This window comes from Castanea sativa, chromosome 4 (genome assembly GCF_040712315.1).
Source record: "Castanea sativa cultivar Marrone di Chiusa Pesio chromosome 4, ASM4071231v1".
Taxonomy (NCBI): domain Eukaryota; kingdom Viridiplantae; phylum Streptophyta; class Magnoliopsida; order Fagales; family Fagaceae; genus Castanea; species Castanea sativa.
The window spans coordinates 1,067,856-1,083,710 of NC_134016.1; the positions used below are offsets into that span (position 1 = coordinate 1,067,856).

General features: G+C 31.5%; 2 protein-coding genes across 2 annotated transcripts; both read left to right on the forward strand.

Moving 5' to 3' along the window:
• LOC142632219 (polygalacturonase-like) lies at nucleotides 1-2,670 on the forward strand. The gene is made up of 4 exons (XM_075806642.1): nucleotides 1-450; nucleotides 1,313-1,602; nucleotides 1,706-1,934; nucleotides 2,377-2,670. The coding sequence occupies exons 1-4, from the start codon at nucleotides 13-15 to the stop codon at nucleotides 2,593-2,595; spliced, it is 1,176 nt and encodes a 391-aa protein (XP_075662757.1). The 5' UTR covers nucleotides 1-12; the 3' UTR covers nucleotides 2,596-2,670.
• Nucleotides 2,671-11,256: 8,586 nt separating this feature from the next.
• Nucleotides 11,257-13,832, forward strand: LOC142632258 (polygalacturonase-like). The gene is made up of 4 exons (XM_075806683.1): nucleotides 11,257-11,706; nucleotides 12,565-12,854; nucleotides 12,958-13,186; nucleotides 13,614-13,832. Exons 1-4 carry the CDS (start codon nucleotides 11,269-11,271, stop codon nucleotides 13,830-13,832), a joined length of 1,176 nt encoding a protein of 391 aa, XP_075662798.1. The 5' UTR covers nucleotides 11,257-11,268.
• The last annotated feature ends 2,023 nt before the right edge of the window (nucleotides 13,833-15,855 follow it).

Here is a 15,855-nt window from a genome sequence, read left to right on the forward strand (position 1 = left end):
AATCAAACCAAAATGGCATACCCCAAAAGCTCTCTTGTCCTTGCACTTCTCTCTATGTTCATTTCCTTAGTGATAGCTTCTCCTATGACATACAATGTAGTGAGTTTGGGAGCCAAAGCAGATGGGAAAACGGACTCAACTCAGGCTTTTGTTAGTGCATGGGCAAAAGCTTGTGCCTCAGTAAAGCCTGCAATTATTTATGTGCCAGTTGGAAGGTTCTATCTAAGGCAACTGGTTTTCAGTGGACCATGCAACAACAATGCTATCATTATGAGCATAGCTGGGACCCTTGTGGCTCCATCAGACTATAGGATCCTTGGAAATACAGGAAACTGGATTGTGTTTGAACATGTTGATGGGGTTACCATATCTGGTGGGGTTCTTGATGGTCAAGGCACTGGTTTGTGGGCTTGCAAAGCCTCTGGCAATAGTTGTCCTTTGGGAGCAACGGTATGTAAAAATGACTAAATTGTCTTTTCTTACATATTTAAAGTTTATAACAATTCCATTTATCTTTGGTTTTTTTCTTTTAGCTTTTCAGCTTATATTTGTTTACGTACAATTTTAAAAGTCTCTTGATCGACTTTCAAAATATAAGTTTTCCACAAAAAAACTATGTTTAAAATTTAAATGCACACTAATCAGTTTCACATTGGAAACTGTCAAGTGCCCCGAAATAGGTTAGAAGTGTCCATCACAAATTAAAGTGTTTGTGAAGAAGAAAAATGGTTTTTATGGTGGGCATTACTATAGATTTTTCTTACATTGACCGAGTAAAAGAATATAGAATTGGAAATATTTTAACTTTTTGGGGCTAGATTCACCCTTAATATACATTAAAAAAATAATAATAATAAAATAAAGATATCGTTATTTTCTATGTAACTAAACTGGGATTGGGTGGGATGAAGCCATCTGGTGTGCCTTTTCTGTTTGGATTTTCTTTTGAACTTTTGACTGATTTTGCCCTTTTCAGTTTTGATGGAGATTTTTGAGAAATTAAAATAGCTTCCAAGGAAATCGCATCGACTATACTTGGGAATAATCCCATGTTATGTAGTAGAATATCAGTAAACATGCTTAAAAACTTATGAGAATGTATGTGAAAGGTCAAACAACTTGCTTAGGCTTTTGTTGTTGTTGCTTGCATTGGCAGTCCATCCCGTTAAGGTCAAACATATTTAATTGAATAGTCTCACCCCCCCCCCCCCCCCCAACAAACACACACACACACACACACACACACATATATATTACATGTAATTTTTTAAACAATAATAATTGGAATATTTTCTTGTGTGTATGCAAGCAGACATTGGAATTTTCAAATTCGAACAACATTGCAGTCAATGCATTAACCTCCCTAAACAGCCAAATGTTCCACATTGTCGTCAATGCTTGCCACAATGTGAAAATGCAAAATGTTAGGGTCACCGCTGCCGGAAACAGTCCAAACACCGATGGAATTCATGTTCAATTATCTTCAATTGTCACAATTCTCAACTCCAAGATTGGGACTGGTGATGATTGCATCTCAATTGGCCCTGGTACAACTAACTTGTGGATTGAGAATGTTGCATGTGGACCTGGGCATGGAATTAGGTATTTAATTACCTTTTATATTCATTAAAATATTACATGTTTGAAACAACTATATTATATGGTGATGCTAAATTGGTCTTATTGGTGTACTTAATTGGTGCAGCATTGGGAGTCTAGGTAAGGACCAGCATGAGCCTGGGGTACAAAACGTGACAGTTAAAACAGCTACTTTTACTGGTACTCAGAATGGGGTGAGGATTAAGTCATGGGGAAGGCCTAGCAATGGGTTTGCTAAGAACATTCTGTTCCAACATGCCGTTATGACAAATGTCCAAAATCCTATAATAATTGACCAAAATTATTGTCCTGACAACAAGGGATGCCCTGGTCAGGTAATATCTTTTTAAAGACTTATTTTGCATGCAAATGTAGTTTAAAAAAAGGATATGGTTGCTTTTGAAAAGGCCTAAACATGTTCAAGTAAATCACACAACATCAATTCTAAAAATTTTAGTTCCCATAAGCCTAAGACAATAACCTTTAAAACCTCACATTTTTAAGTTTTTTAAGGCACAAATATACTTTAGCATACTATTAACAAAAAGTTAGATAAATTGTTCCCAAACGGACATATAGTCAAGCCCATTGTCATGTCAAAATCAATTGTTACTCTATCCTAGTTTTGAACCCAAAATGAGCCCCCCCCCCCCCCCCCAAACATTTTCAAAGTTTTGTACTTTACTTCATAATTTGTTCAATATTTTTTTTTCCTTTTTCAGTTGGAGCTTGCATCCCATTAGTGGAAAATTAATTTCTTTTTTTTCCTTTTATTAGGCTTCTGGAGTAAAAATTAGTGATGTGACATACCAAGATATTCATGGAACATCAGCAACAGAGGTTGCTGTGAAATTTGATTGTAGTTCAGGAAATCCATGCTCTAGAATAATTTTGGAGGATGTAAAGCTCACTTACAAGAATCAAGTAGCCCAAGCTTCATGTAGCCATGCTGCTGGAACATCTACTGGTTTTGTCCAGCCCACAAGTTGCTTGTAGAGGGGAAAAAGTTATACAAAATACATATCTATGAAGGATAGAAAAGGAACTTACATTCTTGTCCTTTCATCCTTTGGGAAATAAAATTATACACATTTTTAGTTTCTTTAATATGGAGGTTAGTGTGATAGGTAATTGAGTTATAAGTTGTTTGCTGGAGCTTGTGGCGGTGCTTGTCGACTGGGCATTCTTGAAGCATGCTAGGCCTGGCAATCAAAATATATAGTTGAAAGTTTAAACGCCTATTTGGGTGTTCGTACTTTGTATGTCGATTTGGTATAAGAGATATGGTTGTGTTTGATGTATTAGTTTCAATTGAATGTATTAATTTCAATTGGACCTCACTTATTGGATTTATATATTTTTATCATTTCCATTTTTCAATGAGAAGTCACATTAATTATATTCAATTATGTCATGAAACCAATTTAATCAAGGAAGGAAATAAAAAAAAAGAATTCAAATTCAAAAGAGATATTTCAAAGTGGCTACAGTAAAGTAGTCCATCCAAAGCCTATGTATCCTATAGGTAAATAAAAATATCCTATAAATATTTGACACAAAAAGTATTCTATCATGCACAAATATAAAAATATGTCGTTGGATTTATAGATTTTTACTATTTCCATTTTTCAACGTGAATTCACATGAATTATTTTCAATTATGTCATGAAACCAATTTAATCAAGGATGGAAAAAAAAAAATAGAGAATTTAAATTTAAAAGAGACATTTCAAAGTGGCTACAGTAAAGTAGTCCATCCAAACCCTATGTATCCTCTAAGTGAATAAAAATATCCTATAAATATTTGACATAAAAAGTATTCTATCATGCACAAATATAAAAATATGCTGTCGGTTCCTTAAGTTTGTTTACTAGATTTTTTTTGTTTATTATAAAGCTTATTCATGTGAGAGTTATTGGTTCCTAAAATTTAAGAAATAAGCACTACTTTTTAACTGATCAATTACATGGAAATATTTCAATGACATGATAACTTTTTTATTATTAAAAACTTATACATCATAATTTACATATTAGAAACGCGTATGAGTCTTTCCCCAAATCTAACATATCAAAAGGTCTTTTCCAAAATTAAGTAATCCCTACTCAAAATTCCAATCCTCTAACATGCCAAGGTAACAGAGGAATTGAAAATTTACTAGATAAAGAAATTTGGGGTCTCACCGCTCATGGGTGCTTTACTGGGAATAGCCCATTTAAAATCTTATGGGTGGCGAGGACTACATTCTGAAATTCCAGCTTCGAAGAATTTGAGAATAATTTAGCGTTAAATATAAAAGAAACATTTATTATTTTTTCAGAGATAATTTCAGCTTATGACAACTGATCCTGATAATTACTCTTTATCATCAAACCAAGATATCAATTTGTTTTTTTGGTGTAGGTGGTAATTGAAGCTTAAATCTTTTTTTTTGACGACATGAGACTTTTTCTAGTTGAGCAAAAGGCCACACATTTAAGAATTATTAATGATATGAAAGCGTTTCATTAATTGGTCCTTCCACAGAAGAGTTATTTCTACATACAGTAAATAAAGTCAAGTCCCAAGGTTATGGTAATAAGTTTCTACATTAATTATTTCATATTTTATATTTCTTAATACAATATATTAATTTTGATATATTGCAAAAAAATTAAAGAAAAAAAAGCTACCGGTGTTAATGAGTAAAAATGTGGTATCAACGATGAATTATAAAACAATTATAGCTAATGATATATATGTATATATATTTACAGAGTTTCAATATATGTCGTTCGCTCCTAATGATGCTCTTTATAGCCTGTACTATAAAGATTTGTCAAGAAATAATAAATTTGTTGTTGGGGTCATTTGTCTTGCTTGGCCACATTTTGGTTAATGAGCTTAACTTTTTGTGATACCATACCCTTAGCCAACTAAATCAAAGTTGAGCCAAACTTTAAAATTTGTTATAAAATTGTTGTGGATAACATTATTTGAGGAAAGTTATTCGATTTAGCTTAAAATATTCTCTTTTTTGTTTTTGCGTCAAAAACTTTGTAACTCGACTGAGATCTTTTGATATTTATTACATAGATATCTATGGATCAAAGCCCCACATCCTCCATTATAATTATTAAATTACTAAACAAACCAGGATGAAATATCTTAAGCAGTCTTAGAAAGTTACTTCCTTAGTCAATATATAGGTCCTTTACCCTTTCCATGTCGGTTCAAGAAGAAATCCCCCATGTGGTGAAGTTAGGTTGGATCCCTAATTAAAGGACAGTCCTCACTGTTGCTTTAGTTGAAGAAGGTTGAAGTAAGATGCATTCTCATGAAATTTGTTTACAATAGCTATTGACTTAATATACTCATATCTTTGTCTTGACCCCTAATTTAAACTATATTCTTTCGGTACATATAATTTGGCATGGATATGGACCTAGCTAACTCATGTAGTCTCTATACTTTTTTTTTTTTTTTTGATGAGAAGTCTCTATACTTTCTTGCTAAGTTAATTAGCATAATGGCCACTGTATTTGCTTACAAGTCCAAGAAACCAAAACTTACATAAGGCACGATTGATTAACTAAAGTATTGAACGTTCAATTCATAGCATTCAAGTTAACATTCTTATTTGAATGGTAGCGGGAGTTGCGGGACCATTATGATAACAAAAGTTCTTTATAACTTTACAATTAACGAAGGATTTTAAAATAGGAAAAAAAAAAAAAAAAAAAAATATATATATATATATATATATATATATATATATATATATATATATATATATATATATATATATATATATATATATAGAAATTTTATTTCATAGGTAATGACCATTGGATCACATTTCTACATATTTCTATAAAGGTAAGCCTCTTAATTTTTAAAGCCTTTGATTATTGGCGAACTATAGCATTTTTATTTTTATTTATTTATTTTATACACAATGATATGTATATCCTTTTACATGGACATTAATTAAATGATTATATATTTATATTTGCTATTTATCTTAGTAGAAGAGCAAGTGATCTTCAGTTTGAACACACTCATATTTCATTAAATTCATAATTTCTTAATAGTTTTAGGATTTGAGACAATTAATAATTAATCATATTCACATTACTTATAATTTGTTTTTTTAGACCAAGTACATTCCCGGCATTTTTCCTTTTAAGTTTCAGTCATAGGAGAATGTAACGTATACACAGAATGTAAATGGTTGAATTTTGAAGATGATATGCCTAACCCCATGCCATGGAGTCTATGGGTGTGCATGAATGTCAACGCACATCGCATCGGTAGCTAACTTCGTTGACATCACATGGGTAGCTAACTAACATTGCATGCAACAGGAAAACCCTGAAACAACGTCCAAAACAGTGAGTAGATTGTGTTGCAAATGTATTGAAGTCTGAACTCAGAAAACTAATTGGTTTATAATAATATTCTTTAGCAAAAGACCATGCATTTTGTCTGCTCATTGGCCAAGCCGGGTACAGCTAGGAATTTTGGGCCCTTGTGGAAATGCAAGCATGTCCTTGCTTGTGCATGTGAGCAACATTAAATGCAAATATTGCGTTAGAGATTAACAAAATCTATTGCCCTATTTTTACTAATATTTAAAGGATAGAAATTAAGCAATCATTTACAGAAAAAAAAATACAAAAAAAAATTAAGCAATCATTGAATTAAGAATTTGAACAAATGATTTTGATGCGATCAATCTAAACCAAAGTAGCATGGGCTACGGGATACCATAATCATGCACGGAGGTAATGTATCTAGCTTTAAATAATAAATAGTATATAGGTCATGTTTATGGTATTCTTAGAGCGATTGTTAATAAAGTGTTTTAAGAAATTTTAATACTATTTTCATAAAAAATATAAAAAACATTCAAAAGAATTAAACACGAGAGTGCAAAGTGCCACAATATTCTCATTATTGATCCTATTTTGACCTAGCTGATAGTATGTATGAAATTAGTATCCAAATCCTTTCCAACATTTGCACATTAATCATTAAACTAAATAAATAAATTCCTAAATTAAATCTTTTGTTCACACAATGCTTGCATTTGTGGAGTAGTTTGAGTTTTCATTAAAGTAAAATTCTTTTTAGATTCCTTAATTATCTTAATTCTATTTACTCTTTTCTTTTAGAAGAATAATTCTATTCACTCTATTGTGTTATTTTTTGGTATTCTATTAATTAGTAAGTAATTTAGTTTCCATCATTATCATAAGTTCCGATCCCATGTTGAATTTTGACTTCTATATCCATACCATGAACCTGTAGTGCAAATGTCGTGAAACTTAAATAAATTGTTGGCAACATTGGATATTGTGCCTGTATTTTTTCACATGGCTTACTCAGCTTGATTAACATTCTTTCAAATTCACAAATGAAATTTAGCCACCTGGAAGCTTAAGAGGTCCCCCAAAATCTGCCCGGAAGTCATGGAAGCAATCAAAACCAGGATATGAGATAGAAGAGGCACATTAACGAATGATGGGCTACTGGATTAAACTCATAATATTATTGGAATAAAGAAATTTAAAAAGCCACAATAAACCTTCGTTGGGTTCAAAGTTTAGAAGATTCATTAGACTATTTCTTTCACAGGCATATGCTTGTGTTGGAGCTGTTGATATTGGCCAAAAAGAGGGGCTGCGTTTTCTGTATAGACCAAAACATATGGGTTGCTAAAACTTATTTGCAAGTGGAGGAATTTTTTTTAAAAGTGGTCATTAAAAAAAATTATATTATACAAAATCTAATAAAAATAAAGCTTTATATATAGACAAAAAAAAAATACAAATATATAAAATCTTACAATTTCCTTCTACTAATTTAAAAAGAAAAAAAAATATTTTGAAATTGTTGGATGATAGTCTATCTCATTATCAAAATGCTACAAGCTACATATCTTTCAAATTAGATAAAATATTTCTTGGACTTTTTCTTTTTTTTTGTAAGGACATAATATATTTTTAAACGAACCAAAGTTTGGCTACAAATTTAGTTGTATTCTTAGTTTCACTAAACAAATTAACGTAATTACATATTTTAAAAATCTAACCAATATAGAGTCACTCAAATGCTAAAATTATTTTGTCTATCAAAAAGACTGCTGAAATGGTTCTCTTAACCAATAAACAATACCACTTCTACAAGTGTGTGGGTTAGCTTCCTAACTAAGGAAAAAAAAAAAAAAAACTTATAAATTACTAAATGATATTACATTTGCATAAATGGCAGCTGTTTATTAATTTGGAAGACTAGAGAGGACCATCAACAGTCCTCAATGGACCTAATAATTTTTTCTTCTTTTTTTATTTTTCTGCAATAAGTTCTTCTAAAGTGTCTGGTTCTCTTCTACCAATAAGAAAAGGAAAACGAGTTTTACGTTGGACAACACCTTTTACGTTGGACTAGAAAACAAAACCTTTACAGTTAGAGACGGTTTAGATAGGAGAAACAATGGTTTTATCAAAAAGATATGAGAAACAATGATAAAGTCATAAAGTATGTACGTCGACCATTATGATATTGAAAAAGAGGAGGTTAGTAAGACCGCCGATTTCTTCTTCGTTTTCTGCTCCACATGTCACGTCTAAAACTGCCCTGATATTAATAATGAGGTCAAATAAATAATCTTATGGAATTATTATTATTATTATTATAAAAGAAGATGATGTACAGTGTATGACACAGTATGGGACTGTGCATGATTGATAGGAGTTGGAGTTGGAGTTGGAGTTGGAGTTGGAGGGTTGTTGATCTTGTGCTTAAAGCAAAGAAAAGTGCTTTACTTTACATAACTTAGCACCCGAAAACAATAATAAGGAAGTTGGCTGTGATGGCCTTATTAGTTTTGTCACGGTAATGGACACTACATTCATTTTTCACTTCTTTTGCAATATATTATTATAACAAAACTTTAGCTAGCAAATCTCACATCCAAAGCATCCATGTACATTCATTTGTCCTTTCCATAACTAAAGGTCATCACGTACCCTATCTCCTTTGTCGTAGCCAGGTTTTCAATTTTTCATATATTATTTTGACAATGCAATTTTTTTATTACCTATTTTTGTTTGTTTTCTTTATTCTTACAACTGCTAGGGATGGACAACACCTTCTCAATACAGATATTTGTAGTATTAAATAATAAATATTTGTGGGTTTCATTTAAATTAACTCGTAAAGACTTTAATGATTAAATAAGAAATTTGAAGTTCAATCTCGTATACATTAAAATTTGAGTGATGTCTTGTAATGATAAAGAATTATTATTACGAACGGTGTCATAAGTTATGAAATTCTCGCAATAATAATAATAATAATAATAATAATAAATGCCCACCCAAAAAGTCATTTTTCTTGGTATAAAATATATAAACTCTCTCAAATAATAATAATAATAATAATAATAATAATGCCACCGAAAATGTCATATTTCTCATAATAAAGAATTGCAATAAAATATATAAAAAATTCAAAATCCTGGAATGTAGGACTACAACTAGAGGATATGTAACTTATCTCCAAAAACAAAATGTCAGATTTTGAAATAACTCCAACCTAGAAAAGTTGGTGGAAGGTTGTGTTACTCGTGTGGCAAAACATCCAGTATTTTATCACTTTAATGCAAATTAAATTTAGCTCTTCCCCTCTCCCCGAAAACGGTTATGTTGCAACCATGTGTCTCCGACAAGTAAATAAAGTCTACTCAAGAAATGGAAAAAGTAAATGATGAGATTAATCAGTGCATCCAATTGGGCAAATCTAATCAAGCAGTGACTAACGGTCGAAATAATGACCTACTTTTGCTACCAATCTAGGCCTATTATCTAGAAAATAGATCTAGGAGGGACACTGGCCACTCCACATGCAACTCAAGGTGCTCACATAACCACTCTGATTTGTACCTTAACTTATATAAAAAAAAAAAAGGTATATATACACTTACTAACAAAATATTATACGCTAAACTAACTTATTGTAATTGCTCTAATAAAAATGTTAAATATCCGACTTGAGAATTACAAAAATTTGAGTTTAACAAAAATAAGAGTAATGTTACATTCACAATACTTTTACAATAATTTTGCAACAAATTCAATGTAGTAAGTTGTTACTAATTCTAATTTGACCCAAATTCTGATATTATTTTTTTACCCACCAATAACAGTTGTTTGCATAAGATTTATTGTAAAATGTTGTAGACGTAACATTACTCTAAAATTAATTCTCTTCGCCCAAACATAATCCTTAATCCCTTTTATAAATTTTTTTTAAAAAATATTAAATAATAATTTGTCTTGTTTTTGTTTGGTTTATGTTTGTTATTCAACAAAAAGCCTATTATAAAACAAAAAGATAAAAATAGCTAATCATTTAAATTTGTAGATCATTCAACCTATTCAATAAAATAATATCTAATTTCATTTTTTCTTAAAAAATGGTACTAAGAAAAATATTGTGGTTGTGAGTTCTCTTTGATGGTGATGATAGTTATACTCTTTTTGGCTTTGCAATTGCAACAATTCTACACTCCTTAGTGACTTGACTCGCAATTGTAACAAATATTTAAATTATCGTTTTATTAGAATTTGTATAATTTAAATTTCTTAATAACCACCTTAAAAAAAATTCCTAGAGTCGCTACTGTAGGGGGAGACCAATGACCATAATATATAGGGTCATGCTAACAAGTGCTCTTAGGGTAATGGTTAACAATCCATTTTAGGAAAGTTTAGAAATTACTTTTTAGGGAAATAAAAAAAACTGTCAAAATATTAATTATTTTTCTTTTCTCATAAAAGATTTCTTTAAATGGATTTTTAATCATTACTCTAAGACTAAGAGTATCTGTTAGCATTTCCCTACTATATAATCCATAAAATGATAAACACGATAGACAATACAACATTTATAAATATAATATAAGCATTGATAATGATAGTTTGTCAATTTTAAATTCATTGAATTAGATAATCAGCTATTGTAAAAATTAGTAAAAACATAAAAATCCAAATCCAAAAATGTAAGTCATGTATCACTATGTCCCACATAAGGGTACTTTAGCATAGAAGGGATTAAAAAAGTTTAAATGTAAAACAACATTTTTTTTTCCCAAACTTCGGCCCGTTGTGCATATTATAACAGAAAAAATGAGAAACTAAGGATTTGTTTGGATAGAACTTATTACTGAAAACTGAAAACACTGTAACGAAATAATTTTTAAATGTGTGAATAGTATTGTGGGACTCATTTTTAATAAAAAATGGCTGAAAATGAAGTTTGTGGGTCCGTGAACAGTGCACGAATGCACTGTTCACGGAAGAAAAGGGCTGAAAAGTCAGAAATATTCGGCTACTGTTCATGAACAGTAGCCGTTTGTCCCCCTGAAACACGTGCTGCAGCAAAAAAAAAAAAAAAATGTGAAATGCAGGAACGCAGACGCAGTAAACTCAACGTTCTGTCCAAACACATTCTAAATGTACATTCAAATCCTATAAATACCCTTAAACACTTTCATCTTCCTCATCACCTCACCTCCACAACTCTCAACTTCTAAACTCACTAAGCCACTTCTTATTTCTCTTAAACACAAACACACAAAGTTACAAACCGACACATTATTTTCTCTTTCAAATCAAACCAAAATGGCATACCCCAAAAGCTCTCTTGTCATTGCACTTCTCTGTATGCTCATTTCCTTAGTGATAGCTTCTCCTATGACATACAATGTGGTGAGTTTGGGAGCCAAAGCAGATGGGAAAACGGACTCGACTCAGGCTTTTGTTAGTGCATGGACAAAAGCTTGTGCCTCAGTAAAGCCTGCAATTATTTATGTGCCAGTTGGAAGGTTCTATCTAAGGCAACTAGTTTTCAGTGGACCATGCAACAACAATGCCATCGTTATGCGCATAGCTGGGACCCTTGTGGCTCCATCAGATTATAGGATCCTTGGAAATACAGGAAACTGGATTGTGTTTGAACACGTTGATGGGGTTACCATATCTGGTGGAATTCTTGATGGCCAAGGCACTGGTTTGTGGGCTTGCAAAGCCTCTGGCAATAGTTGTCCTTCGGGAGCCACGGTACGTGAAAATGACTAAATTGCCTTTTCTTACATATTTAGAGTTTATAACAATTCCATTTATCTTTGGTTTTTTTTCTTTTAGCTTTTCAGCTTTATATTTGTTTACGAACAATTTTAAAAGTCTCTTGATCGACTTTCAAAATATAAGTTTTCCACACAAAAAAGAAAAAGAAAAAACTATGTTTAAAATTTAAATGCACACTAATCAGTTTCACATTGGAAACTATCAAGTGTCCGGAAATAGGTTAAAAGTGTCCATCACAAATTAAAGTGTTTGTGAAGAAGAAAAATGGTTTTTATGGTGGGCATTACTATAGATTTTTCTTACATTGACCGAGTAAAAGAATATAGAATTGGAAATATTTTAACTTTTTGGGGCTAGATTCACCCTTAATATACATTAAAAAATAAAAATAAAGATATCGTTATTTTCTATGTAACTAAACTGGGAGTGGGTGGGATGAACCCTTCTGGTGTGCCTTTTCTGTTTGGATTTTCTTTTGAACTTTTGACTGATTTTGCCCTTTTTAGTTTTGATGGAGATTTTTGAGAAATTAAAATAGCTTCCAAAGAAATCGCATCGACTATACTTGGGAATAATCCCATATTATGTAGTAGAATATCAGTAAACATGCTTAAAAACTTATGAGAATGTATGTGAAAGGTCAAACAACTTGCTTAGGCTTTTGTTGTTGTTGCTTGCATTGGCAGTCCATCCCGTTAAGGTCAAACATATTTAATTGAATAGTCTCCCCCCCCCCCCCCAACACACACACACACACACACACATATATATATTAAATGTAATTTTTGAAACAATAATAATTGGAATATTTTCTTGTGTGTATGCAAGCAGACATTGGAATTTTCAAATTCGAACAACATTGCAGTCAATGCATTAACCTCCCTAAACAGCCAAATGTTCCACATTGTCGTCAATGCTTGCCACAATGTGAAAATGCAAGATGTCAGGGTCACCGCTGCCGGAAACAGTCCAAACACCGATGGAATTCATGTTCAATTATCTTCAAGTGTGACAATTCTCAACTCCAAGATTGGGACTGGTGATGATTGCATCTCAATTGGCCCGGGTACAACTAACTTGTGGATTGAGAATGTTGCATGTGGACCTGGGCATGGAATTAGGTATTTAATTACCCTTTATATTCATTAAAATATTACATGTTTGAAACAACTATATTATACGGTGATGCTAAATTGGTCTTATTGGTGTACTTAATTGGTGCAGCATTGGGAGTCTAGGTAAGGACCAGCAAGAGCCTGGGGTACAAAACGTGACAGTTAAAACGGCTACTTTTACTGGTACTCAGAATGGGGTGAGGATTAAGTCATGGGGAAGATCTAGCAATGGGTTTGCTAAGAACATTATGTTCCAACATGCCGTTATGACAAATGTCCAAAATCCTATAATAATTGACCAAAATTATTGTCCTGACAACAAGGGATGCCCTGGTCAGGTAATATCTTTTTAAAGACTTATTTTGCATGCAGATGTAGTTAAAAAAAAGGATAGGGTTGCTTTGAAAAGGCCTAAACATGTTCAAGTAAATCACACAACATCAATTCTAAAAATTTTAGTTCCCACAAGCCTAAGACAATAACCTTTAAAACCTCACATTTTCAAGTTTTTTAAGGCACAAATATACTTTAGCATACTTTTAACAAAAAGTTAGATAAATTGTTCCCAAACGGACACATAGTCAAGCCCATTATCATGTCAAAATCAATTGTTACTCTATCCTAGTTTTGAACCCAAACATTTTCAAACATTTTCAAAGTTTTGTACTTTACTTCGTAATTTGTTCAATATTTTGTTTTCCCTTTTTAGTTGGAGCTTGCATCCCATCAGTGGAAAATTAATTAATTTTTTTTTCCTTTTATTAGGCTTCTGGAGTAAAAATTAGTGATGTGACATACCAAGATATCCATGGAACATCAGCAACAGAGGTTGCTGTGAAATTTGATTGTAGTTCAAGAAATCCATGCTCTAGAATAATTTTGGAGGAGGTAAAGCTCACTTACAAGAATCAAGTAGCCCAAGCTTCATGTAGCCATGCTGCTGGAACATCTACTGGTTTTGTCCAGCCCACAAGTTGCTTGTAGAGGGGAAAAAGTTATACAAAATACATATCTATGAAGGATAGAAGAGGAACTTACATTCTTGTCCTTTCATCCTTTGGAAAAAAAATTATACACATTTTTAGTTTCTTTAATATGGAGGTTAGTGTGATAGGTAATTGAGTTATAAGTTGTTTGCTGGAGCCTGTGGCGGTGCTTGTCGACTGGGCATTCTTGAACCATGCTAGGCCTGGCAATCAAAATATATAGTTGAAAGTTTAAACGCCTATTTGGGTGTTTTTACTTTGTATGTCGATTTGGTATAAGAGATATGGTTGTGTTTGATGGATTAGTTTCAATTGAATGTATTAATTTCAATTGGACCTCACTTATTGGATTTATATATTTTTATCATTTCCATTTTTCAATGAGAAGTCACATTAATTATATTCAATTATGTCATGAAACCTATTTAATCAAGGAAGGAAATAAAAAAAGAGAATTCAAATTCGAAAGAGATATTTCAAAGTGGCTACAGTAAAGTAGTCCATCCAAAGCCTATGTATCCTATAGGTAAATAAAAATATCCTATAAATATTTGACACAAAAAGTATTCTATCATGCACAAATATAAAAATATGTCGTTGGATTTATAGATTTTTACTATTTCCATTTTTCAACGTGTATTCACGTGAATTATTTTCAATTATGTCATGAAACCAATTTAATCAAGGAAGGAAAAAAAAATAGAGAATTTAAATTTAAAAGAGACATTTCAAAGTGGCTACAGTAAAGTAGTCCATCCAAACCCTATGTATCCTCTAAGTGAATAAAAATATCCTATAAATATTTGACATAAAAAGTATTCTATCATGCACAAATATAAAAATACGCCGTCGGTTCCTTAAGTTTGTTTACTAGCTTTTTTGGTTTCTTATAAAGCTTATTCATGTGAGAGTTATTGGTTCCTAAAATTTAAGAAATAGGCACTACTTTTTAACTAATCAATTACATGGAAATATTTCAATGACATGATAACCTTTTTATTATTAAAAACTTATACATCATAATTTACACATTAGAAACGCGTATGAGTCTTTCCCCAAATCTAACATGTCAAAAGGTCTTTTCCAAAATTAAGTAATCCCTACTCAAAATTCCAATCCTCTAACATGCCAAGGTAATGGAGGAATTGAAAATTTACTAGATAAAGAAATTTGGGGTCTCACCGCTCATGGGTGCTTTACTAGGAATAGCCCATTTAAAATCTTATGGGTGGTGAGGACTACATTCTGAAATTCCAGCTTCGAAGAATTTGAGAATAATTTAGCATTAAATATAAAAGAAACATTTATTATTTTTTCAGAGATAATTTCAGCTTATGACAACTGCTCCTAATAATTGCTCTTTATCATCAAACCAAGTTATCAATTTGTTTTTTTGGTGTAGGTGGTAATTGAAGCTTAAATCTTTTATTTGACGACATGAGACTTTTTCCAGTTGAGCAAAAAGCCACACATTTAAGAATTATTAATGATATGAAAGCGTTTCATTAATTGGTCCTTCCATAGAAGAGTTATTTCTACATACAGTAAATAAAGTCAAGTCCCAAGGTTATGGTAATAAGTTTCTACATTAATTACTTCATATTTTATATTTCTTAATACAATATATTAATTTTGATATATTGCAAAAAAATTAAAGAAAAAAAAAGCTACCGGTGTTAATGAGTAAAAATGTGGTATCAACAATGAATTATAAAACAATTATAGCTAATGATATATATGTATATATATTTACAGAGTTTCAATGTATGTCGTTCGCTCCTAATGATGCTCTTTATAGCCTGTACTATAAAGATTTGTCAAGAAATAATAAATTTGTTGTTGGGGTCATTTGTCTTGCCTGGCCACATTTTGGTTAATGAGCTTAACTTTTTGTGATACCATACCCTTAGCCAACTAAATCAAAGTTGAGCCAAACTTTAGAATTTGTTATAAAATTGTTGTGGATAACATTATTTGAGGAAAGTTATTCGATTTAGCTTAAAATATTGAGAAATGATATG